At 41.5% G+C, this 27,643-nt stretch overlaps 1 protein-coding gene across 5 annotated transcripts in view; it reads left to right on the top strand.

The window, feature by feature from the left end:
- Positions 1-27,392, top strand: part of SEPTIN7 (septin 7) — a 117,695-nt gene extending 90,303 nt beyond the window's left edge. For 3 of the 5 annotated variants that reach the window (XM_040431312.1, XM_040431311.1, XM_040431309.1), the window contains exons 7-15: positions 1,567-1,684; positions 5,318-5,410; positions 5,532-5,628; positions 7,742-7,793; positions 11,965-12,090; positions 17,837-17,857; positions 20,888-21,023; positions 21,350-21,489; positions 27,063-27,189. In XM_040431312.1, coding sequence (XP_040287246.1) covers positions 1,567-1,684; positions 5,318-5,410; positions 5,532-5,628; positions 7,742-7,793; positions 11,965-12,090; positions 17,837-17,857; positions 20,888-21,023; positions 21,350-21,489; positions 27,063-27,102 — 823 coding nt within the window. In that variant the 3' untranslated portion in view covers positions 27,103-27,189. Of the gene's footprint in view, positions 1-1,566; positions 1,685-5,317; positions 5,411-5,531; positions 5,629-7,741; positions 7,794-11,964; positions 12,091-17,836; positions 17,858-20,887; positions 21,024-21,349; positions 21,490-27,062 lie in introns of all 5 variants that reach the window. The other 2 variants (XM_040431308.1, XM_040431310.1) reach the window with 2 other exon arrangements.
- The last annotated feature ends 251 nt before the right edge of the window (positions 27,393-27,643 follow it).

Genomic DNA, 27,643 nt, shown 5'->3' on the forward strand with positions numbered 1-27,643 from the left:
TATTTTCACTTATAACATGGTTATAAGGGAAAATAATAGCGTTCTTAATACAGAAAGCTTTCTAAAATGTGTCTTGAGGGGTTAAAAAAAAATTTGAACTCTCCTCATCCACTTGTTCGCACAGCCGGCATCGTCGTCTTTCTTCTTCTTTCAGGACCTGCAAAAGGACCTTTTGACGTAATCTTGCTCACCACGTGGTGAGCGTGGTGACGTCATCAAAGTGTTTTTTTTTTGCAGGTCATGAAAGAAGACTATGTCGGCTAAGCGAACAAGTGGATGAGGTGAGTTAATTTTTTTTTATTTTTTTAACCCCTCAAATCGACATTTTAGTAAGCATTCTGTATTAAGAATGCTATTCTGTAGATTTTATTATAAATATAAATAACACCTAACCCAAACCCGAACTTCAGTGAAGAAGTCCGGGTTCGGGTCTGGGTACCACATTCAGTTTTTTATCACGCGCGTGCAAAACGCATTGCACCCGCGCAATAAAAACTGAACGAAATTGCGTGCGCACTCACGCGGGTTTCCCGCAATGCACCCAGGACGCATCCGGAGCAAATCCGGGACGCCCGTGTGAAAGAGGCCTTAGTATACCTTGAAAAATGCAGAGTGGGGAAAAAAAAAAAGCCTAAAGTACTTATCTAATCCAATGATAATCTGCAACCTATGCAAGTGAATGGGGTATTTTATACTCCTATCACATGCAGTGGAAAATATCTGTACTAAATATTGGAAAACTATAGCATGCTCTATATTCCACCTGGAACAGCCACAGATTTGTCGCATTGATTGGCAGTTCTGAAAGCATCGGATTTATGCCATGCATTCTACAGTAAAATACAGTTTTCCATAGCCAAACCCTGAACATGTGAACATACCCTAAGAGGCTGGTCCACTTCACTAGGTCTTTATCAAACGTAAAGGAAAAAAGCAGAATTCAAAGCAGACCTTCCATGATGGAAATGAAGGGGCACATTTATTATGACCGGCAGTTTTAGACACTGTTCTTAAGACCCTGCGCTGGCAGTGGATCCGCCGCAGTAATGAAGAGGAGCAGGCCTCTCTGTAACTCATACGGATCCACCACTGCTTCCAAATGTAAGCGCCTCCTAGCCATCTTGCATTTAGACCGTTTTCTATGCCTAAACCAGGCGTAGAAAATGATGAATGAGACACCTGTTCTTTCTATGGTAAATCTGTTACATTTGATAATTTTCATGTATTTTGAAGCCCTGAAGTTTTTTTTTTCTCATTTTAGTTTTTGTAGTTTCTTGCCGTCTGCGTTGACTTAGTTGAACATATATCGGTGAATGCAGCCTTTCTTACAAATATCATTCTTCTTTAATGATAGTAATCAGACGTGTGCAGAAGAATTTGGCTAAATGCTCGTAACGGCAAAATCACACTGCTTCAGGCTGGAAGTTTTTGTCCATCTGATGAACGTTGATCTGTTGAGACACGTTTAGATATCTGATTTAGTGGTCTCCTACAATTTGAACATGTTCCACGTTGGCACTAACATTCCCTGGAAATATATAAATCACGTTATTATTTTCATTGCAGGCTGAAGCCATTGGACATTGAATTTATGAAGCGTCTCCACGAAAAAGTCAATATCATTCCACTTATTGCTAAAGCGGATACCCTCACGCCAGAAGAATGCCAGCAGTTTAAAAGACAGGTAAGGGCTGATTTAGTGTCTCTCCCCTCATTTTAGCGAATTGAGTTGAGGAAGATTCACTAAGCTAAATGTGGCAGAATTTTTCATACATGTCTTGCCCTTCATTTATTATGTGTATTATGGCATTTTTTGCGCCATGAGACAAGGGGAATGGCTTACAGGGAAAAAAGCATGTAGTAGTATGAAGGGGCATAGCTTGAAATACAACACTGTTGCACCGAACCACCTACTGATAAATGTAGCACCTCTTTAGACTTTCTGTCTAAGTTTTATGCTGTATACATTTTAGACAATATTAGTGCACATGCACACGGCAGTGATTGGCCCGGGAAGCATGGTCTGTGTGTTGGCTGCATCTGCCAGGCTGACCCTGGCTTCCTTGACCCGAACTGACTGTAACATATTTATTGCTTATTTTTTAATTCCCCCCCCCCCCCCCCTTCCCCCGTTCTTTTAAATGTGATTTTAGAATGATGACTTAATGATCTTCAGCCTGATGCAAGTAGGTCTTATCTGCCGACTTGTGTCCAGATTATTGGCTATTAAAGATAAAATGGGCTTTATTACTCCATATTTAAAAATGCACCTTGCTGCCACCACATTCTGACTCGTTCACCTTTGAAAAGCTTAAATGGTCACTAACTTTTCACACAACTTTTCGCACAAGCTACCATAAGAAACTTTATAATATGGCTTTTCAGAGAGAAATGTTCTCATCAACTGTTTATTTCCCCTCCCCCATTAAATGATTCTCCTTGAAATATGCTTTGAATCCGTCCAGGATGGGAGCAGTTCACAGAAGGATCATATTATACATGCCAGTACAAGTCTATGGAGGGAAGGGGGGGTGAGTAAGCAGGAGCAGAGTGAGACAGGACTCCAGGGAGACACTAAAGAGACTGCTGCTGCATATAGGAAGTTTAGATCTTAGCACACAACCATTCAGGTCAGTAGTTCTAGGGTTGCTTCTTAGTGAGTGAGTGAGAAGGTTAGGAAGCAGATTCTCCTCTACATTCTGTATGCAGTGGATGGGACCTAGTCTCTACCCACCACATCTGGAAGAACTGCAAATTAGACCTTCAGCATGCAGAGTGGAAAAGTGCTAAACAATGCCAGATACATATTACCCATGTACACACACTGTACTATTGATTAATGCAAAGTTTATTGAAAGATTAGGGATGCTTTAATGCTGCAAGCAGAAGAATGTCACACATTATAAGACAATGGGGTCTTGTAAAACTCAACTTTGGATAACCCAAGTGTAAGGCATCTCGCCCTCTCAGGGGGTCTCAATCACAGATTTCTGGCAGACAACCGGATTGAAGTCCAAACGATGCTTTATTTTCTAGCACTTTAGCACAATACAGCAACCAAAATAACTCCTGCCCGTCTAGGCACTACCTAATACATAATTCATTCCCTGACTCACCTCTAAAGAACTCCGTTCACACACGTGATCAGATGCGGGGGGTTCAGTCAGCACAACCCTGTATGCAGGTGCACATCGCTATGGCAAATGCGGCTTTCTCAGCCCAAACAGTCCAGCAGCCCCCAGGCTGTGACTACCACAACATCAGTACCTTTGGGGGATTGTGGCCCAGAAGTCCGCCTGACTCTGGCCGTGCGACACTCTCTCCGCAGGCGTCGCTAGGTCCCCCAAACTCAGGCTTCCTCAGCCTTTCTCTCTCACTCTTAGGCCTCCTCAGCCTTTCCTTCCCCCTGACTAACACACAAAGGGTTGGTTTTATGCCTCCTTGATTAGAGCAGGCCTCATCTGCGATCACCTAAGGTGAAAGGGAATACCTGTGCCAGAAGGGTGTGGACTGGCAGATCCCTCTACCAAACCTATCTGAAAATCCAAGTAAAATCCAGCCCAGAAGAAAATGTATACAAAACTGTTTTAGCAAACTATACTTTGCTGAGACCACTGCAGCTTTCCGGATTTTAGTTATCTCACCCAGCTGAGGTATTCGGGTGGGATTCACACGCCTTCCCGCACGGTCCACATTACCCCACCCAAGCTATATATGCAAGTTGTCATATCTTTGTAATCTGAAGTAGGAAGTATAGTAATTGAAACAGAACTGGTATTTGCATCATAACACTATCAAATAAAGGCACATAGTGCCATTACTAATTAAAAAGGTATATCATTCATATGTAGCCTTCCTGAGTGAGGTTTTGCAATATGGTTTTAAGGCATTCAATCTTTATAGGTGAAGCATGTGTTCCTTCAATGAGACCTGTGCAGCCAAATAATGCATGTCGAACATGTACCCAGCCTCAGTATGTTTAAAGGGACACTTCCATCAGAAAGGGGTCATTTTAGTAACTCCATATTCATTGAAACAATTATTTTTAATATATAGAATTTATGATATTTTTTTATTTAGTATTTTATATAGAGAATTCGGTCTCTGTAGCAGTACTATCATAGATAAAAGTTTTCAATGGAAGATAGAATTAATCCCAGTTTACAGCTCTGCTGGACATGGAATGGTTTATCTGCAAGGTAATAATCCTCATTAAAATAGTAGGTGGAAGACTGAAATGACGGCTAGAAGGACAGAACATTTGTTATTTTGATAGGCCTATATAAATGAGCATTGCATGGATTAGTCATGACCAGCCACAATACTGGGTTAGCACAGGGGAGGTGTGGTGCTCTAATTGAGTCACTACCCCTCATTTCTTCCTGATCAGACTGATGGTCTGACATAAAATGTTAAAGGGATTGTCTCATCATTGACAATGGTGGCATATCGCTAGAATATGCCCCCATTGTCTTATAGGTGCTGGGACCCGCACCTATATCGAGAATGGAGCCCCGCAAGGTGGCGGCTGGAGTACTCTGGTCTGGCCACCACCAAGCCGGCTCCCCATGGAAGTGAATGGGAGTGTATTGCGCATGTGCGGCCCCCACTCCCATTCATTTGGCCCCATAGAAAATGAATGGAGGGCGGCTGCGCATGCGCAGTGCACCCTCCTTCACTTGCAGGGCTCCGTTCTTGAAATAGGTGCGGGTCCCAGCGTTGGGACACGCACCTATAAGACAATGGGGGCATATCCGAGTGATATGCCCCCATTGTCAATGATGAGACAACCCCTTTAAGTGAGCCTCTCTACCATGCTAGAAGTCCATAAAGTGAGGAAGAACTAAGACTTGGAGTGCCCTTAAAATGATATCCTGGAAAAAACTCACCGGTTTCTTTTTATATAAAATAGAATGCATGCAGCAGTTATTTGGTTGATCGTCAGCATATATTGCTCCCCATTATAGTGAATGGAGCCTTACAAGCCTCAGATCTGACACTAATCTGCAACTAGCCTTAATGTCATGAAAAAAATGTTGATGGAAGTGTCCCTTTAGGTGTGCAAGGATGTAATGTTTTAAATGTGCTGTGGGACTGTTCAGTCTCATTAACACACATACTGTATTCAGTGCAAGTATTAATAAAGTACTCAACTCATACTCCGTTTCTAGGTGGCAAAAGAATTGTTTTCTGCTGTGCACATTTAAAACAAATACAGTGCAATATATGGCCTTTGAGACTGTTTCTTCATTCCATAGAAGCCCTTTCAGAATCCGGTACAAAATGTATATTTTCTTCAATGTTGTTTGTGTTGTAGATAATGAAGGAAATCCAAGAACACAAAATAAAGATCTATGAATTTCCTGAAACAGATGACGAAGAAGAAAATAAGCTGGTGAAAAAAATAAAGGTTTGATATATCCATATATTCACATTTGCAGTCTTCTCATCTAAAAGGACGACATACATTGTTTTGTACAGCTCTTTGACCTGTAAATAATGAAATCGGTGTCATTATTTTTATTGCGTAGGACCGTTTACCTCTTGCTGTGGTGGGTAGCAACACTACCATAGAAGTGAATGGCAAGAGAGTAAGAGGAAGACAGTATCCATGGGGAGTTGCAGAAGGTGAGAAATTGACAAAGAAAAAAGCACACAAAGGGGAAGATGAGTCAAAACTAGTATAAAGGAAACCTGCCTAAAATACTTTCCACAGGTGGAAGCTGCGTGGTTGCTATATGCAGCTAAGCCCGTTTTCCTTTACACCACTGTTGTGAAATCTCCCCAAAATAATGTCTTTATTTTTCAATCTTCAGTTCCACAATGTAAGAAATGTGGATTACAGAATGTACAAACACAGATTGAAGAATTATTGAGTCTTTGTTTCCAAGGTTATGCACATTCAAAATATTTATTTCAGTTTTCAGCACAAGGATCAGTGTAAAGTTGAAGGTCCTGGTTCATGGTCTACATTCATACTGTATGGACTGTAATAGTCAGTGCTGCTCTGAGGGTTCTCTGCAGTTGCCCTGCAGACCATATTTATACATAGAATTGTTTTCACGCTCAAATGTTCTCCATATTATATGTATCGTTTTCACATTGTCTTCACAGCTGCTTTGCAAATTCTGCTGCTTCCCCTTGGAAACAGACAATAATTTGTCTCCTCTCTGTTGCCAGATACGTGGCCAGCTCTTAACTGTAATCTCACATAGTTCTCTGGTAGCAAGGAACCAAAGTGTAGCTCTATACCTGAATGGAGAAGAAAACCTCTTCTAAGTTTTGATTAATTAGATAAGGAAAGCGTAGCATTCAGAGTTGGAGCAGGCTACTTCTACGTATGTGGCCAGCATTCCTTCATTCTGTCCAGCATCTCCAGACACGGCAATTCCGGTGTTCAGTTCCTCTGCTGGAAGAGAATGCTGGCCACATGTGCGGATGTAGGATAAGCTTCACGCAGGTTTCAGCTTTGAAACATTCTAAATTGTAATTCAAAAATAATTTCACTTTAACTAACTCTTTTTGCATTTTTATAATGTTTTCTTGACTTTGGGTCCTTTTCCACGGAAATATAAATTATCCAGAACGGTGTCGATCGACAGTATAAAAAGTTAACTGCCGCTTGTTTGCTTATATTTCTTTTATTCAGCAATTGTGAGTTTTTTCATAAATGTAGTCTGGTATCGGAATACACCAGAGGATGTGCAGACAACAAACGAACAGGTTATATTGTTACAACACACGAGCAAATTATCGCACGTCTTTAACTAGGGTGGAGAGACAGCGCTCCTGCCCAGCAATCAAAACTTTTGATGTTTGAAAAGTTTTTTGTGCGTTTGCACCCTGATGACCCTTATGGTCATGCACACAACCGTATGTATTTTGTAATCCAGAAAAAAAGCAGATCTGCAAAATATGGATGGTGTCCATGTGTCATCTTTTTTTTTTTTGCGGATGCATTGACATAGCCAAGTACAGGACATGTTTTATCTGTTTGCAGAACAGACATGCGTCTCATTGGTGTACTTTCCACATCCGTATGTCCATTCTGAAAAAATATAGAACATGTCCTCTTCTTGGCTGCAAAATACGGACCACGGATCCATTAAAATCAGTGCATCCGCAAAAAAATAAAATAAAATGGATGCAACATAGACACACACCGGTTACACAAATTTGGGTAACTTCAAGTCATGCTGGTGAACAATTAATGTTTTTCTGTACTTTAAGATTACAAAATGGAATGCCGGTTTTGTTTAGACATTTTTATTACTTCTAAGTGTTTCCTTCACTTTTTTTTTTGTGGTGAAAACATTACACGATTTGGAGCTGCATGAGTTAAGTGTATGCTATAGGATTACATTTGTTGCTGGGTATGTGGAGTGTGTGGTTATGACACTGTCACCTCCAGTGCTGGACACACAAGCCTGAATTGTGTACAGTAGTACAATTGTCCCTTTCAGTAGAGCATCCCTCTCTGGTGGTGCAATGCCTGTGTCTGTGATTAGTAGGCTTCATTGTCTCTCCTACCCTTGTGAACAGGCGCACTTACATTACTTGTATCTGTAGACAGCCTCAAAAGCCCAGGACTGGAATAACTTTCTGTTCTTTCATACTTATGTGTGCACTGTTTGTAGGGTTATCCATATACTGCATAGATGATAATGGGGCTTTTTATTTATTTTTTTCAATTGCTGCTTTGATCACCTTTTTAAAAAAAAAAAAAATTTTTTTTTTTTAGTTGAAAACAGCGAACACTGTGATTTCACTATACTGCGGAACATGTTGATAAGGTAGGTAGATCTGCAATGGTTACCTTCTACTACTCAGAGACAATCCCGAAGAAGGCCAAAAATGTCCAGTCTGACAAGTGCCAGATCCACCATACCAGGAGGCGTAAATGCTTCTTTTATTGCATTAAAGGGTTTCTGTCACCAGAATGAACCCTATAAAACTAGCTGACATTAGCGATGTGCTAATGTCAGCTGAACCTAACTAGCCTATTCCTACCTTTATCTATGCCCCCATTACTCCTCTAGGTGCAGGGGGAGTGTTGCCCCGCTCCTAGAGGCTCCGTTCTCCCATCACTGGCCACGCCCTGCTACACTAGATTGACAGGGCCAGGCAGCCTTTACCACCAACTGCCGACCCTGTGCGCTGGGGAAATCTCGTGCCGTTCAGTATTCGGCGCTGGCGCAGTAAGGAAGCTGGCGAGCGTTCTACTCACTGCGCTTGCGCAGAATACTGAACGGGACGGCGCAGGCATGAGATTTACACAGCAGACAGGGCTGGCAGTAGGAGACCAACGCTGCCTGGCCCTGTCAATCTAGTGTAGCAGGACGTGGCCAGAGGTGGGAGAACAGAGCCTCTAGGAGCAGGGGCAACGCCCCCCCCCCCCCCCCCCCCCTGCACCTAGAGGCTAATTAGCATATTATAAAAGTTATATTTCTGGAGTAACTGGGGCATAGATCAAAGTCGGAATAGGCTAGTTAGGTCCAGCTGACTAACACATCTCTGGTGACATAAACCCTTTAAATTGCTATCTGAGATTCACGGATTGTATATTACTGTAAGCTACCAGACCTACAGAAAGAAAGAAAAAAAAAAAGCGCTGCATATGAATGATGATAACATGGTAGTGGTTGCAATGTAGATCCAAGGTGTTACATTCACCTAAAGGCTTTATTACCTACAGCAATCAAGCAGGCGATTGTCAGTGGGTAAGCGTTCCTTCCTGTTAATCACTTGCTCATCCCCATACTGACTAGTTGTTTGCCGGCAGCAGATTGTGATTACACAGCACGATCTGACACCAGCAAACAATGATTTTTAAACCTGTCAAAAGATTCCTTTTGTCTGATGTTCGAGCGTTTGTTTGTTCATCACATAATCAGCAGCAGTATTACACTGCCAGATCATCGCTAACGAGCGGTACTACAAACACTCATTAGCAATGATCTGCCAGTCAGTTTTTATCGCACGGGTGCAATGCGATTTAATGCATTTTTGCCGCGCGTGCTAAAAAACTGTTTACAAACAACATCTTTTAGCAACCATCAGTGAAAAACGCATCGCATCGGCACTTGATTGCGGATGCGATGCGATTTTCACGCAGCCCCATTCATTTCTATGGGGCCTGCGTGCTACGTGAAAAACGCAGAATATAGAACATGCTGCGATTTTCACGCAACGCACAAGTGATGCGTGAAAATCAACGCTCATGTACACAGCCCCATTGAAATGAATGGGTCCAGATTCAGTGTGGGCGCAATGCGTTTGCATCACGCATTGCACCCGCGCGGAATACTCGCCCGTGTGAAAGGGGCCTTAGACCAAGTTACATAAATCACATGAAGGACACAACCAACTAATGTATATGTTGTTCCATGTTGCAAAGGTCATAACCTGATGAGGGCAATCTGTCTTTGAAACACAAGGACGGATTTGAAAAAAGCTACTGGATGGTAATCTCTCATCCGCCTGATGACAACGCAGATATGACTGTTTTTCCATTCTAATGATTTGCTTAAAGGGGTTCTCCAGGAAAGGAAAAAAATGAAAATCCTGAAAAACATGTGTTTATACATAAGCTCTTAAATGCCCTTAATTATTTATTATGGCTTATTTTGTCTAGGGGGCATCAGTGGGGAAATGTAAAATGCTGTCAGATTCCTGGGCATGGAATGACACTGCAGGGCAGTCTGTATGAGAATGCACAGCACAGGGCAGGATCTCTTTGCAGGTTCTGTTCTCTGCCTGTGTGAGCACTGTGAAGCAGAAGACAGTTAAGATAAGCTCTTACCCGTCTGCCTCAGAGGTCACCTCACCTTGATCACACAAGCTGAAGTGTCTGGTCCTCAATCCTACACAGGAGAGCTTCTAACACACGGACACACTTCTCCGCCGTTATCTGCGCATGATATAGTACTTTACAGTGCTGATACTGACAGACTGAGTTTACATGGGTCTACTGCTCTGTGCTCTGCTTCCTGCATTGTCATTAGGAGGACGGATTCCATGTTCAGCAATCTGAGAGCGGCCATTTTAAGAGCTTCACTGATTGTCCCCTAGATAAAATGAGTCATTGTAAATAATTAAAGGCACTCAGGAGTTTTAGAATGTTGTTGTTTTTTTTCAGTATTGGCATTTTTTTCTTTCCAAGGGAACCCCTTGTGTCATCAGAAAATGAAAAGTTCCACTCTAGGAGTTTTCTTTTTGGTTCCAGCTGTGGATCTTCTCAGTTCGAGTCCAGTGATGCATGTAATCGGGGATATGTACAAAGACTGGATTGTGAGGACTCAGTTTTAAAAGTGGAGACCTGATGAAGTGCGCAGTGTTTGCACTAAATATGTTGTCTACATTCAAATGGAATAAAAACCAACTTTTCTTTATCCTCTTGGAGTACTGAGCACCGAGAAATTCCGATGCAGTCTTTGCACTTATTCCTGACTGCAGGTTAATCGAATTGGAATACATCCATATAATGCATGTCTTAGACTGTTAGATAGTCTTTGTACAATTTGACCTGCGCTGAATGTTTATAGCCTTTGACTCCTGTGCTTATAATCAGAGAAGTGCATGCAATTTCTCCGCTAAATAATCAATAACAGCCGCCAGTGTAGAAAACAGAAGCGGAAGTCACAAGAATCAATAAAATCCTTCTGACAGCTGCATTTTTTATGATGTCTGAACTGTTAAGAACCATGAGGAGTGCCTGTATTTTGAGCCCTTTCACACCCTTTTGTGCATGTTCTTATAAAAAATCAGGATGGAGTCCACCAAATGATCCCCCTCTGTGAGCTCATTTCACACTCTGTGCGTTTCGCCAAGGTGTCTAAACAGGTTAGGAGGGGAAGGAGGACTGAAACTCTGCTGGCCTTCTTCCCTGATTTGACCTTGCTGGCTTATACCCAGAGGGGAGGAGCTGCATCTAGAAGGATCTGGGTTGTCACTTCAGCAAATGCCATTTATCATGTAGAGAAATTAATATAAGGCACTAATGTATTGTGATTGTCCATATTGCTTTATTTGCTGGGTGGATTCATTTTTCCATCACATTATACACTGCTCGTTTCCATGGTTATGACCACCCTGCAATCCATCAGTGGTGGCCGTGCTTGCACACTATAGGAAAAAGCACGAGCCTATGTGCACTCCCTTGGTCCCGGCCACCAGAGAGGCTGGTGTTTTTTCCTATAGTGTGCAAGCACAGCCACTACTGCTGAATTGCAAGATGGTCGTAACCATGGAAACAAGCAGTGTATAATGTGATGGCCAAAGGAAGCAGTATGGATACTCACAATACATTAGTAAGTGTCTTGTATTAACTTCCTCTACATAATAAATGCTATTTGCTGAAGCGAGACAACCCCTTAAGACCATATGGCCGTACTAGCACCAGAAGCTCCTGCTAACCACACACCATCAGAGGCTGTTCTCTTTCGGTTACTGTTAATATGCATAGCTCCTTTATGCTCCTGATGAGGTGTCTGGTCTAAGGACAATGAAACCCTCAGAGTGTGTCCGGTGGAGATGGGTCTCTTCACCGCTACAGTTCTAGTTTGCTTGTGAATGGGGCACATGACAATATTCCTGATGGCCAATATACATGAATCAGTTTGTGGTGGTGGGGACTGTAGGTGATAGGTGGATAGAATTAGAATATGTTCTCCTACGTACATTCACTACACCTCTCCTTAGAGATACTTAGAGATAGTTAGGGTGGGCAGCCCAGTTATTTCCAGAATATTCCTTCCCAGAGACCCACTCCTATAAAGTGACCCACCCAATCATAAAGTGATAGCATAGCCTTGCAATATGCCGTAACATTCCTAGATATGAAAAACCCTTTCTTTCAAAATGTGGTGTATACTTCCACTATAAGAACGTGGTCTGGGCTATTTTTATGTTCTGAACCTAAAAACTCGCAGTGCCGTCAATTATTTTCTTTTCCTCCTGTTTTAGAACTCACATGCAGGATCTGAAGGATGTCACCAATAATGTACATTATGAGAACTACAGAAGCAGAAAACTAGCAGCTGTGACTTACAATGGTGTGGACAACAACAAAAACAAAGGACAGCTAACAAAGTAAGTGCCTGCCACATGGTCTTATCATTCCATTCCCCTCTCCATCTTGTGCTATCATTTGTCTGACATGTCACATGAGTCTGTCTTGTCACTATCACAATTGTCTCATTTCATCTACCATGTAGACCTTCTCTTTGTTGACATCATTTTGGAGCCTGCTCTTCACATATATGGCTTCCATTTACCTAATGGAAGCCAAACAAGTGTCCATTCGTTTTTTTATGCTGTGCAGTATTTTTTCCCACCACAATGGGGCCTATTGGCAACATATCCCATTGCATGCCTATACAGAGGAATAGGAGCTGCATGTGTACATCTGGAGATCCTGTAACAAATGTGATGTGAACAGAGGATACACAGATGACACTACCATCTCCACCCAGAAATATGATTCTTAATGCAATCTAGATGAGGAGACTTTTTCTGCCTTGTACAGTTTCCATGACGTATTTTGTCTACCCAAATGGTTCAGGTGCATATGCCTAATGTATAAAAAAGTGGTACCAGGAAAAGGCGTTACATGATTTTTGCTGTTACAAGATGTCATTCTAGTTAAAGTAAACCTCCAGCCAGAACTGAAAACTTTGCAGAACCTCTTACAAGTTTAGACATTTGTGTCCCAGACTTCCTGTTGGCCAGCCAATCATAGAACCTTCAAGTCTCTGACTGTATGTAGTGTGTTGTTGGCCAACTACTCATCTGTTGGGGGAAGAGAAGAATTGGGTGATTTGCATCATTTCACCCGATCTTTTGGTTCTCCCAGCCCTGCTAAAAGTGTTTGGCAGAGGCTTTTTCTCCTCTCCCCATTGAGTACATGTTCGGCTGAATTGAACGTGGATTTGTGTGGGGGAGTCTGGGACTCGGGAGAGATCGTTGTTTGCCCAATGATGACCAACAGCTCTTTTATATGTATGACCGCCTTTGGGCTTTATAAAAGCCTCCCTCTCTCATCTCTCCTTGGCATCCACTTGCTGAAAATAACACTGCCCCACACAGACCACTCATGTAAATGTATAAAGTTAAAGGGTTTTTCCAAGATTCTGATATTCATGACCTATCCTCTGGATTGGCTGTCCGACACCCAGGACTCCCTCCGATCAGATGTTTGAGGAGACTGCAGCCCCCGTGCAGATTACCAAGCACAGCTCCATCCATTGGATAGTGGCCATGCTTGGTTTTGCATCTCAACCCCATTCACTTGAATGGGATTGAGCTTTGCCTAGGCCAAGAGACTGATGAACGTGACATCACTGGTCCAGGATGAGGCCGCAGCACTCACCAGAGTACTGTGGCCTCTTCCAACAGCTGATCGGTGGGGGTCCCCGGTGTTAAACCCCTATTGACTTGATATTTATGATCTGTCCTGAAAATAGGTTGTTAATGTCAGAATCTGGGAAAACCCATTCAAACATATACAAATGAAAATTTAAATCGTGCTGAATTACATATATACTGGCACTTACCCAGGCATTCTGGGAAATGTAGTTCACACATTAAGTCGATGGGTTTGCATTGTAAGTACTACCTATTTAAAAATATTAGACTGGGATGACTGTGTGATTTTGTTCCAGTCATAGGTGTTTTTTTTTCAACTGGCTTTAATGCCTGAAGATCCCTTGATTCCTTAGATAGACTTGACAACCCCCTCCCCATCATAAAGGAATGTGTATTGGTGGATCTGATCTGTGTGATGAGGAATGTGCAGCTCAAGCTTGAATGGCTGACTTTCTTTGTAGTATAGGGTCTGGTTTTAATTTAATTTGAGGCCAGTAAGAGTTCAGGATACTGAAGCAGTAGTGGTACGATGCAGGGTCTCGTGCACGTGGTGACCCCTACTGGCCTAGTAGAGAACTGTACATGCTGGCTCCTGCACTCCAGCACTTCTAATTTGATTATTTTCATGTGTAAAAATTTTACTCTACCACTTTTCTATCGCCCTTGCGTATTTCAAATATTCCCTTTATTGCAAGTTTTTGCCCCATCTAGATTTAAGTTTATTCATTTCCATAGTCCTGCTTGTGTTGGCAGTCCCATGATGCGTCATCTTCCATGTTAGTATTGCTGCTTTTGGTGTATGAAGGGTTATACATAGCGTGTCATACTATTAATACTGATGAGCCCTTAATGTGAGTCTAGATTTATCGGTTGTGTACTTCACGTCGCCCCTTGCCTGTACGAACTATTAGGCCCTTTGAGCTAATAGAGGAAGATCTCCCGAGAAGGACTACATTCACTTACACTAAGTAGCACAGAGCAGTCTTATCTCTAGAGGGGAATTCTATTAGAATGTAGATTGTAGCTCCATTGCAAATACTTATCTTTTATTTTCCTGCAAATAGGGGACACCACAGTCTGATCCAGGGTTGTCCAAACAAGCAAACCACTTCTAGACTTGGTTTCCATATTCAGTTGTTTTGTTGCTGTTTGTGAAACCGAAGCTAGGAGCGGATTCAAAAAGAGAAAAAGTTGCAGTAAAAAATCTGGATTGATACTACGGTAACTTCTACCCACTTCCTAAAACTGGAGGAAGTGGTGTAAAAATAAAAGTTGCGCGTTTTATGCAAATAAGTCCAAAAAGTCCTCAAAGCCCTATAAAGCAGGAATTTCTCAGTGTAGCGTGGGATAAATTCCCCCCTCAGCCTTTACTTAAAGGGTTTATCCAATCCCTAGAATGACCCCTAGAATGCCTGGGCCCCCTCCTCTAGAGCTTACTTACCTGCTTCCCGGCACCCACATCCCTCTGGATCCCTGCATGGCTGCTGCATCTCCTGTTGTGCGGATCAAAACGTCTAGCAACAGGGGGGAGGAGCCAATAGCAGGCCGCGATGGTGACCAGCCTCCCTAGCAGCAGCCCGCCCCCCACAACATTCCACCTTCTCCACTCCGGGGAGCAGGTAAGTAAGCTCTAGAGGAGGGGGCCCAGGCATTCTGGGGGTCATTATAGGGATTGGATAACCCCTTAAATGTGTCCTCCATTTATGTAGAATCGTACCGACTGTATGGCTATACTGGTATAAACCATATATTTTATACCTTTTGTGATGTCGTCTTGGGTTGATATGGCTATATACACAGCCTAAGGGTGTTTTTTTGTTTTTTTTTGTTATATATTTTTTTCATTTATAAGTAACGCTAGTTTTAAATCTTTCTTGTACTTGATGAGAAAAAGCCACCGGTGTTCTGAGAATCCGTTTATGTATTCCTTTCTGCTCAAACAAAATGAGGTGGCACTGGTTTTTGTTCTGGATGACTTGACTATTCATGTATTAATTTCACTGTATTCTGTCCAAATGGACTTTCCCAAAGATTGGCATTGAATATAATTTGATTGTTGTCAGTGTCCACCATGTCACAATCATCTTTGCCCTAAATCTCCGCACGTCTCCACCACATCACATTTATATGATTTTAAACTAAAAGTGAAGTGAAAAGTTTTCTCCATTCTATATACTAGTGTATGTTTAGAACGTGTACAGTAAATATAAAATGTCAGGTCTCTGTGATGTAAAAAAAAAAGATAAATGATGGCAGGTCTATGCTGACTCCTATTGAACATGATTTTGAATGTGATTTCTTAATTCTGAACACAGCTACATCCCCAGTTATAAGAGGGTGTGCACACTTATGCAACCACATTATTTTAGTTAGGTTTTTTTTGTTTCTTCCCTCCACCTAAAAGATTTCAGTTTGTTTTTCAATGGAGTGGTACAGTTTATCGGTCACATTAAAGGGGGAAAAAGTTCTGAAATGATTTATCTTTGTCTCATTTTTTTACATCACAGAAGCCAGACATTTTACCAGGGGTGTGTAGACTTTTTATATCCACTGTACCTCCAGTTTGCAGGAAATAATTAAAATGTAATCTTTAAAGTGGGTATTCTCATCTCGTAAAGTGACTGCGATATGCTATCCCATTTTGAAGTTTGGGGGTCCAAACTCTGGGACTAGTTTGTACTGTGCCCCCCATCTATGTTTTTCCTGCTTAGAGAAGCTCTCGGTCACCAGGCTGTGCAGGGAACTGCAACCATTCCTTTTAAAGGGGGCCATGCTGCAGATCCATGGTCACCTTTGTGAAAGGAAAAATGGGGAAGGATATATTTTGTTAAATGAGTGCTGTGACCCCCTACATTATCAGGATCAGTAGGGACCTCAGAGGTCAGGCCTCCGCAGATCATAAAGTGATGGTATGTATCGGGGATGGCCAACCTGTGGCTCTCCAGCTGTTGTAAAACTACAACTCCCACCATGCCCTGCTGTAGGCTGATAGCTGTAGTTAGTCTGGGCATGCGGGGAGTTGAAGTTTTGCAACAGCTGGAGAGCCTCAGGTTGGCCATCCCTGGCATATATCAAGATGGTAACATGATAGGTTAAATTATATAAATATAATTTGTATTTTTTTTATTTCACGTTTTCCCCTTCAGGTGAAGAACCACTTTTCCATTGATAATTGTTACATTTTTCCTACTGGGCCAGCACTGCACTCCCAAATGATGCTTCAGTCATTTCCTGGATCAGGTGCCGTACACTGTGCACGTGGTCCTAGCCCAGTTACAACCCAAAATGAATGTGACAGTCCTCACTGACAACACATTCGTGGCCTGCCCCTGCCCATTCTCACTATGCTTTGAGAACATAGAATACTATCTTGCATCTCAACCAGCCAAGCTGCGCCGGCACAGTCAGGCAGCCGTGGACACTATGTAGGTCAGCATCTGAAGCTGTCTGACTGCGCAGGCGCAGCCGGGCTTGTTAGGAGGCATAATGGTATTCTTCAGTGCTAGCGCAGGATTCATACTCGCGCATGCGCAGTGGAGATGGTGTGCAGGGAGCAGTCCATGAAAGTGCTTCAATGATGACTCATTGATTGTGGGTTGTAACCACATCTCGTAATACCCCTTTAATTTGCCTCGAGTGCCGTTGACCCTATGTGTGTATTGGAATAGGAAAGTCTATGTACAGTACTGTGCGGTATCATAGCACTATACAACCAATGGGAAATGAATCTAAGCAGCCTGAAGATTTCATATTTAAGCTGCTGTTCTTAGGGCTAGTCCACCTATGAATATCAGGTCAGACAAAATACCCTACAGCCAGAGGTTCACTTACTGCCCACATTGGTAATTGGTGAACTATTGCAGCCTCTGTGGTTGCGAGTTGTTCACAGTAAAATATATTTTTTGAAATGTTGAGAAATTAGATTCTGAGCGCAAACAGAATGCCTAGTTATCGTTTTACACCCTAAATTGACTGCAAGAGGACTCTTGGCCCATTCTTGTTTGTCAAATAGCCTGGTGTAGTAGAACTTGCCAACCACTTATATCTGTGAATTAGATTTATCTTATTTTTGCTAATTTTGCTAATCTTGACACCCCTAAAGAGGTTTAATCACTATTAATTTCTGAATGTTAAGTTTCTCTGAAACCTTACTGCATGATGGCTGCACTTTTGCCAATGTGCTTTGCACCCATTGCTGTTTAATTCCCCCTGTGCAATCCTAAAATTAATCAGTTATGCTGAACTTGGCTATATGTCTAATCTGTCACCTGAATTCTGCTTCTCAGAAGACTGATCTCCGCTTTCTTTACACATTCTCCTCTTCCTAGATGCACAAATTAAGCTTTTTTCTAATAGATTAATTTTGATTTGCCTAATTTACTTCATTTTGATTTGCCTAATTTACTTCATTTACGCATGCTAAGTCCTTGTGTTTTTTTATTTTTTTGTTTTTTTTATTTTTGTTTTTTAGACTTGAAACGGTTGAAGGCATGTAAGTGGTCTTTTCAAGTTCTACAAAATCACGTAACTTCTATTTGTGTACTGATTTACTTTCGAAATGCTCTGTTATGGGTAAAAGGTAATGCCTGGGACTGTGGCTTTTATAATATATACAGTGAAGCAAAATTGCTATAGAGCACCACAGTTAGATGAAATATTTACTTGCGTTCTGTGTTTTCATATGTAGTGATAAGAAAAGATTCACACTTCTCTCTTTAGGATCATGTATTGGTTGTGGCTTCAAAAATATAAATATATCTAATATATCTAAAACCAGCCACAAACATCCTAGTGTGAACTATATGGCCTAATAGGGCAATTAGAAAAATCTGTATATACTCGTTCAGAATAACAGTCATGAAGTCTTATTAAATTGCAGAAGCCTGGTCACTTAAAGGGAACCTGTCATGTGGATATTTGATTATAATCTAACTAATTATATACTATCATTAACTACTAAAAAGTACCTTAGATGTATTCACTTACTGCTGTGACAGATGGTTACCTCATAATATACACACAAAGATGCCGCATGCTAATGAGCTGATTGGAGTCCGGCGTGATGTCATTGAGTCCAGTGTATATTTAATTCAGAGCTATAGCCACTCCCTTCGCCCACCTGCTGCTGGTTCATATGGAAAAAAACTGTCATTCAGCAGCAGGTGGGCAGGGAGAGTCAGGAGCTCATGAATATTCATGACTCATCATTAGCAGCTGGAGCTTTTCAATACAAGATGTTGGCAGATTTACTGGGTCAATTAAAGAAAGTGACCCAGCATTTTGCTAAGAGAATCAGTCACTTATTTATGTTGCCCTTAGTTAGGACACCATAAAACTGGTGACGGGTTCCCTTTAACTCCAAAAGGTGGCCATAGACCCGAAATTACTGTAGGCCCCCACTACCGCCATACACATGCATGCTCCGCTTTGAGCCGAATAAGGCCGTGGCCTTAAAGGGGTTATCCAAGTTATATTTATTGATGACCTATCCTCAGGATAGCTCATCAATATCAGATCGGCGGGGGTCCGACACCCAGCACCCCCTCCGATCAGCTGTTTGAAGAGAAGGCATGTGCGGTGTCAGCGCTGCCTCCTCTTCACTGTTTACCTTCTAGCCGTTGCATCTGCAGTGGTGAGCAGGTGTAATTACACCCAAGCCTTCCTATTGAAATGAATGGGACGGCTTGGGTGTAATTACACCTGCTCACCACTGCAGATGCAACGGCTAGAAGGTAAACAGTGAAGAGGAGGCAGCGCTGACACCGCACATGCCTTCTCTTCAAACAGCTGATCGGAGGGGGTGCCGGGTGTCGGACCCCCGCCGATCTGATATTGATGACCTATCCTGAGGATAGGTCATCAATAAATATAACTTGGATAACCCCTTTAACTTTTCAGCTCCTCTCTCCTGGGAACAAAGGTTAAGACATGCTGAAATCTGACTGCTCGATTAATTTACGGAGAGTGGGTACACATTAGTTCTTTAGCTGGTCCCACTGAAACAGGAGCTATAGGACTGTAAGGCTGGGTTCACATCACGTTTTTTCCCATTCATTTAACATATATAAAAAACGGATGGATTATACTGGTGCCATACAGTGGCATCCGTTCACCATAGAGTTTCATTGTAAAAAAAAAAATATATAATTTTTTTTTACCGGACTCTGCGGGATACAAAAACGTGGTGTGCTGTATTTTTGTATCCTTTTTTTTCTAACATATATGATTCTAATGTAATGATTATAACCAAGGGTTTCTATATGATTTTATGTGTAGTTGCTAGATCTTTTCATGTTGCACTTTGTTGGACATTGGGTAGAAATAAAGGTGCCTCTACCTGGTCCTGGTAGATAAGGTGAAAGCCTTATTACAGTTTAGTGAGTCAAGCCTGTATTACACAGGTCAATTGACGCATTCCCTCCCGGCAATAGCTCGCTAGATAGCGGAGGAGACCACTGCTATTACATGCAGCGATCTCCTCCACAACATGGCGAGGAGCCATCGCTCGTGTCATGGTTTGCCGGTGGCAGATTGCTATAAGGGTCCATTCACACATCCGTGTGTGTTTTGCGGATCCGCAAAACACGGACAGCGGCAATGTGCATTGCCGGCACTAAGAGAATATGCCTATTCTTGTCCGCTTTTTTTTTCAGGATCGGAATTGCGGACCCGGATGTGTGAGTCCGCAATTCCGGATCGGGGCCGCATGTCGTGCGGCCCCATAGAAATGTATGGGTCCGCAATTCCGTTCCGCAAAATGCGGACTGGAATTGCGGATGTGTGAATGGAGCCTTAAACGCCACGATCTGCCACTTCCAAGCACTGATTTTTAAGCATGCTTAGAAATCTGAATTGCCCGATGAATCGGTGTCAGCATTACACTGCTAAATCATCGCTGACGAGCTTTCATGCAAACGCTTGTTAGCAATTTTTGGCCGCAAAATCGTCCAGTGTAATACAGCCTTCAGTCGTGGAAAAAGACTATGGGATTATCTCAAACGAGCACTACAAATGGTGCCAGTTATAGCTGCTACTGGGAATTGGATTTTTCTGCTTCTTCTACCTCATATAGGTCATTGCTGAAGATGCAGTTTTGTCTGAGCATTTACCACTTTAATAATATAATGTACTGAATAGAGGATGGTTTGCTGACCTTTAGGACATTAGGTCCCTTGCGTTCCAGTCCTTACATTTACCTAGCTGGATTCATTGCATTGTCTGAAAATTGCTGAAAGTGGCTATTTTCATATATATATATATATATATATATATATATATATATATATATATATATATATATATATATATATATATATATATATATACACATATATACACACATACACACTGAGTAGTAGTCGTGATCTCCATAGTGAGTAACATGGTCATTAGAACTCATCGATCCATTCATCTCATGACTTTACTGTTCCATCATTTATTTTATTTAACCCATTGTATGTTTTCATTGTCCAATCTTTGTTTGTGCTACTTTGAACAACCTGTTTCTTTCCCTATATTCCAGGAGCCCTCTAGCTCAGATGGAAGAAGAGAGAAGGGAACATGTGGCGAAGATGAAGAAAATGGAGATGGAAATGGAGCAAGTGTTTGAGATGAAGGTCAAGGAAAAAGTTCAGAAGCTCAAGGATTCTGAAGCAGAAGTATGAACCTTCATAAATGTATTTTTTATATATCTGCCTGTAGACCACTAGTTATTATCCCTGACTGCTCAATTGTGAGGGGTAACGCAAATGATAAGCTGAAAAATATAACACCCCTAATTCTTTTGATTATCAGGATATGCCAATAACAAAAAATTTAGTTCTATGCTAGTTGCTCCCAAACATTATATTACAGACTCTCTTTGGTAGACTGTGTATTTCCCCCACAATCCTAAAGACTATTACATCACTCCTGATTTGTAAAGGAATGTCCCTTCAGTTCTGAGATATCTGGATCAGTGTGACATTTTGTTATTTTCTCTTAGCTCCAGCGACGTCATGAGCAGATGAAAAAGAACCTTGAGGCTCAGCACAAAGAGTTGGAAGAGAAGAGGCGTCAATTTGAGGAGGAGAAGATGAACTGGGAAACTCAGCAACGTCTACTGGAACAGCAGAATTCTTCCAGGTACTGGGCACCTTACACTTTAAGTATTGGGATTTATGTATTTGGAGCTTAAAAATGTGTTCACTCACCCCTTTTATCAAGTTGACCTACGTGTGCACGGAACATCCCAAAGCAGGACGAACAGATGCACAGCAAAGTAGGCTCCAGCACTGAGAAGTCTTGAAAAATTTAGTCCACTTATGTGATTGGATTGAGCCCAGCATGTATGTAGAGAAGAACATTATTCCACGACCTTGGCTAAAAAGGATAGGCAACTACAAGTGTGGTTATTGGAGGTGTAAGGCTTGTGCTTTTGTTCATTGTGAGAGAAATTGACTTGTACAATGTAATTTTAAAATGAAATCTTACATTAATTGCAACACAACACGTTTGTTTGGCCAGTTGCAATTTATGTAGATCGCAGTATGGTGGTCATACTACTAATCCCCTTAAAGTACAGTATTTCAAACACTTTAACTGGTAATATTTATACTTTATCCAAAAACTTTAGGGATACACATCAGGGGATCTTTTCCACGTTAGTTTTCCAAGGTATATAACGTGTACAGAGACCGAACAGGGGTGGAGATCATGTGAAAAACTTAACAAATAGAGAGACTTATTGGGTACGCGTGTTCTGAGCGTTTAAACCAGAGATGAGATAAAATTTGTTATTGGTTATTCTGTTTGACTGGAAGAGGTTAACTTCACCTGTGAAGCACTAATGTGATGTACATGCAGTCTTTGCTGCATGGTGTATTTTATATGCTTCAGTAAATTGGACTGAGTTTTTTTTTTTTTTAAGACTCTTCAGTGCTGGAGCCTACTTTGCTGTGCATATGTATGTGAAGGATACACAGATTCTGTGCTTCTTCCCCCCACTCCTTCCATGAGTCTTTCTTCTCCAAAGGGTCTACATTAGTGATGAGTGAGCACCAAAGTATTCAGGTTTTTTCGTCCCGAACACATTGCTATATTCGTGTGCTTGGCCGAGCACCCGAGTATAATAGAAGTCAATGCTGCTCGGAAGAGAAGAGGGTGTCTGGTTCATAAAAAAAAAAAAGGTTAGAAATTGATGGAAACCCCATCAAAACAGCATTAAGAGGATAGCTGGATGCATCTTAGACTCCTATTATGTACGACATACAATAGACAACCACACAAAGGCTGTATGCCAAAAGCCAGGTATGTGCAAGCCATCAATCTATCCATCAGACAGATGACAGGCTTAGTCAGCATACCTTATAATGGCAGCCTTGTGCACTGAGATATTCCAAACCAGGTCTCATCTGACTGAGAACCAGTAAACCTCAAAAGTTATTTTGCATCTGTTTGATGGCTTAGGTGGACCTGCACACCTAGATCAATATCTTTAGGGCGAAAAAAAGTTTTCTGATTGTCCAAACATAATATTCAATAACCTTTCTATACAGTTTTGTCATGTAAAAAGTCATTTGCATAAACATGGGCATATGGGAAAGACTTGCAAATTAGCAGAATCTGCCTTGTTTTTCAGCTGTCATAAGACTAAAAACCAATAGATGGCTCTATTGAGTAATGAACAGCGCCCTCTATTGGTTTCAGTCTTGTGACAAGACAAATATTCTTGTTAGAAGACTATGAAACCAATAGAGGGCGCTGTTCATAACTCAATAGCGCCATCTATTTATTTCATAGTCTTCTGACAAGAATATTAGACTGAGTCTTATGACAAGCTTATTAGTGTAGCCTTTTCCATGGAAAATTTGGGATAAAAATTAGCGATTAGAATATTTGCGATCTACACTAGGATGATATCGGACACTGGGAAACCTGGGTTATAAGTCAGTGTAGATCGCTAGTTATTACCCAGCTTTCCCAGTGTCAGATATCATCCTAGTGTAGATCGTGAATATTCTAATTGTGAATTTTCCATGCAAAAGGCTACACTATAAAAGCTTGTTATAAGACTCAGTCTATTCTTGTCAGAAGACTATAAAACCAATAGTTGGCGCTATTGAGTTATGAAGAGCGCCCTCTATTTCATAGTCTTCTGACAAGAATATTTGTCTTGTAATAAGACTGTGAAACCAATAGAGGGCGCTGTTCATAACTCAATTGCGCCATCTATTGGTTTTCATAGTCTGACAGCTGAAAAACAAGGCAGATTCTGCTCATTTGCATGTCTTTCCCATATGTCCAGGTTTATGCAAATGAGTTTTCACATGACAAAACTGTATAGAAAGGTTATGTTAGGACAATCGGCAAAACTTTTTGTCGCCCTAAAATAACTTTGAGGCTTACTGGTTCTCAGTCAGATGAGAGCTGGTTTGGAATGGCTCATAGTGCACAAGGCTGCCATTATAAGGTATGCTGACTAAGCCTGTCATCTGTCTGATGGATAGATTGATGGCTTGCACATACCTGGCTTTTGGCATACAGCCTTTGTGTGGTTGTCTATTGTATGTCGTACATAATAGGAGTCTAAGACTCATCCAGCTATCCTCTTAATGCTGTTTCCACACCATTTTGATGGGGTTTCCATCAATTTCTAACCTTTTTTTTTTATGAACCAGACACCCTCTTCTCTTCCGAGCAGGGGGTCCCTGGGGTTCTCCCATTGACTTCCATTGTATTCAAGCACCCAAATTATTCGGCCCGAGCACTCGGATCTGCCAAACATAGCGATGTTCGGCCGAGCATGCTCGCTCATGACTAGTCTACATTCTGGTACAAATGAGAGAGAGAAATGCTTTAGTTTTAAGCTGCTTTCACATCTGTGTTGTGCTGTCCAGTTTTGAAATCCGGCAGAGAATCTAAAAAACCGCAGGAAAACGCTTAGGTTTTGTCCCCCTTCATTGTCTGTAGGGACAATACAAACCGGAACGCAGTGCACCTTAATGCATTCCGTTCCTATGCCGGACAGAAAACTGCTGCAAGCAGTGTATTTGTGTGTGGCATGGGAAACGTAAGAAGTTGGCTCTGGCACCAGAAACCATGTAAGTCAATAGTGACGGATCCGTTTTTTCAAACATGAGAAAACCGGGGGCGGCACCCAATGACAACGGTTTTAGTACCGGATCCATTTTTTCAGACCGGTTTCTTCATTTTCGATTATAATACAACCAGATCCATTGTGAACGGATGCAGGCGGTTGTATTATAAAGGAAGCGTTTTGCTGTGGTTTTGAGATCCCATGCCAGATCTCAAAACCGGACTGCAAAAACGCAGATATTAAAGTAGCCTTCATCTCTTGTGCTGGCATCGCTCCCTTTTATGAAAACAGGCAGTCATGAGAGCCAGCTTTCCAGTGCAGACATTCAAGAAACTCAGCAGCATCTTATGTGACAGAGGACATGGAAAATGTTGTCATAGTGATGCAGCTATAACGGGAATGTATAGTTTCAGTATAAAAATTGTCACCATAGTAACCAACTGTACTATGTAAAACATTTCCACCAGAAAACAGACGTCAAAGCACACATCCAAATAGAGCGTAATCTGAGCATTGAACCCCAAATTAAGTACTTCTGAATGTACTTTTTAATGCCGAGAATTTGTAGTGCTACCTCAGCTCTTTCACTTAGTGATCCGTTGCTTCATTCTGGAGAAAAAGTACTTTGAATCCATATGCAAATGAGCAGTTAAGTGCACCAAGGGCAGGCCCAATCCAATGTTGCTCTTTCCCCTTCCTCTCCTTGATCGACAGGGTTGTGTGAGAGAACTATGCAGGAACCTGTCTATCAAGGGGGTGGTGGTGGCAGAGGAAGCAGGAGAAACAAGAGTGCACAAGTGGCTTGGGCCCTCCCATTGTGTACTTGAAGCACAGCTAGAACCAGCCCTGTATCTCACATGGAGCCGGTGATCTTCCCATTCATTACTGTACTTGTTCTGCCAGATTTATTTCAGGATGACAGCAGGGCGGGTGTTCTTCCTCAGGGGCGAGTCCTTTGTGCCGCAGCACTATACCTGTAACTGTCACAGCTTCTGACAGCAGTTACAAAAGTATTCACATCCAAGTGCTGGTTTGAAAAATGTAGAATATATTTTATGGCACAGCCCCTTTAACTGTTTATTTGCATATGGATTAAACATACTTTTTCTCCAGAAAGGATTAAGTGAAAGGCATTACATTCAGTTGAGCTAGCCCTACAAGGTGTTGTGCCTGGCATAACAGGGAATTCCCTGCTGACAGACTCTATTTAAATACACATTTGACACATTTTATTTGTTCTGGTACTGTACTGAATATCAGGATTCCAATAGTGAGCTGTCATTGCTGTGAAAGAAAGCTGTGTACCTACAGATGTGACCTTCCTTAAATTTCCTCTAAGCTTGAGAGATACAAAGATACAGTATTTCACCCTTTCGCTACACTGCGCTGGAACGATAGGCAAACATGGCGTCTGCTCACACATGCAGCGGGCGTCATGGCCTGCAGGTAATTAAAGCCTTTAGATGCCATGATCAAGTGAGATCACAGCATCTAAAAGGTGAAAAAGCGGGAGCTCTCGCTTCTGGGCTTCTTACCGGCAGCCTCTGCGACCAGTGAGGATGCTGGTAATTGATATCAATTCACTCAGGCTCGCTGAAGAGGCTGAGGATGTCAAAGCTGCAATTCTTATTTTGGCCATTAGGTGGCAGTCCAACATAAGAAATGAGCAACTGTCAGTAGTAAATGGATTTTAAAAATCCATGATTGTTCAAAATTTCAAGAAACAATTCGGATTTTGTACGCTCAAATACGATCTTCAAAATGATTACAAAAAAGTAAAAAAAATGTAAAAGTTTAAATCGCCCCTCTTTCCGTATAATAAAAAAAATAATTGCATAAGTAACCAAAAATATAAACATCATGGGTATCACCACAACCGAAAACGCCCGTACTATTAAAATATTTTCCAATACGGCGAATGGCTTAATGGAAAGAGGGTCAAAATGGCCAATTTGCCATTTTTTCATTGCTTTTCTTACCCAAAAAATGTAATAAAATGTTAACAAAAAGTCACACACTCCAAACTGGCATCAATAAAAGCTACAGATTGTCCTGCAAAAAATGAGCCCCCACACATTCCACCCCATTTGCATTATTATTTTTTTTTACAGCTTTCCACTACATTGTATGCCAAAATAAATGATGGCATTAGAAAATACAACTTGTCCTGCAAAAAATAAGCCCACATACAGCTATGTAAACGGAAATATAAAAAAGTTATGTCTCAAGGAAGATGGGGAGGAAAAATGATAACGCAAAAACGAAGAGAAAAAGCTCTGGTATCCTACGGGTTAGGTCTATGGTAGTTCGTATTACAGGCTTCTAAACTCAGCAGCAATTTCACAACTCTGTCCTGGTGTTCATATTGATCTATCATAATGTTTTAATTTTTTAATGACTTCTCTTTTTGTGCTACACTCAGGTTCCCATGGTCAACTGCCAATTTATTTAATCATAGCTCTTCTTTTACAATATAGACAACAAGCTGGCATCTAGTGTAGGGTAGCCGTGAGGCTATAGACTTCCGTTCAAATGACCCCTTCATCAGCTTGCCAAATTATGGCAAATTAAGCTGTTATTGTCTTCATTTTGGTGAATTTTATGTTTGTGTTTCTCTTAGGACCTTGGAGAAAAATAAGAAGAAAGGGAAGATCTTTTAAGACATTTTTTGACCACCTTACTCTGTATCCGTTGCCAACTTGCCAGCACAGACATCAGTGTTTGTTGGAGCCATTCAGCCACTTCTGAAACCAGTTGCATCCATTAATGTTGGATTAAACGGCATGACCTTTTTTTTTATTATTGATCTTAGTGGAGATAAATATGCCTTGAATTGTTTGAGGTTTTTTTGTTCTTTTTCTGCATACTTGGAGAACTATACGTTGCAAGTAACTGCTCCTTCTTTCCTTCTTCTCTTTCTTTTTAACTGATGTCTTCATTTTAAAATCAAGAAAAAAGCATTTTACTGTTGTAGGAGCGTGGTCTGGTGGCTGGTAGCAGGATATTCCACAATACAAAGACTCTGGCCTAACAATGAAGATAAACGCCATACTTTTGTTACATCTTCTAACTCGCGCACACGTAACAAAGAACTTCCATGCTTACGGTTTCTTGTCATTTTACCTTTTCCCCCCTATTTTGACACTTCCATTGTTTAAAGACACACATGGGAATTACAGGCTTACAGTGCACAGTTGGCTT

Source organism: Bufo bufo, chromosome 5 (assembly GCF_905171765.1).
Source record: "Bufo bufo chromosome 5, aBufBuf1.1, whole genome shotgun sequence".
In the NCBI taxonomy this organism is placed as follows: Eukaryota; Metazoa; Chordata; class Amphibia; order Anura; family Bufonidae; genus Bufo; species Bufo bufo.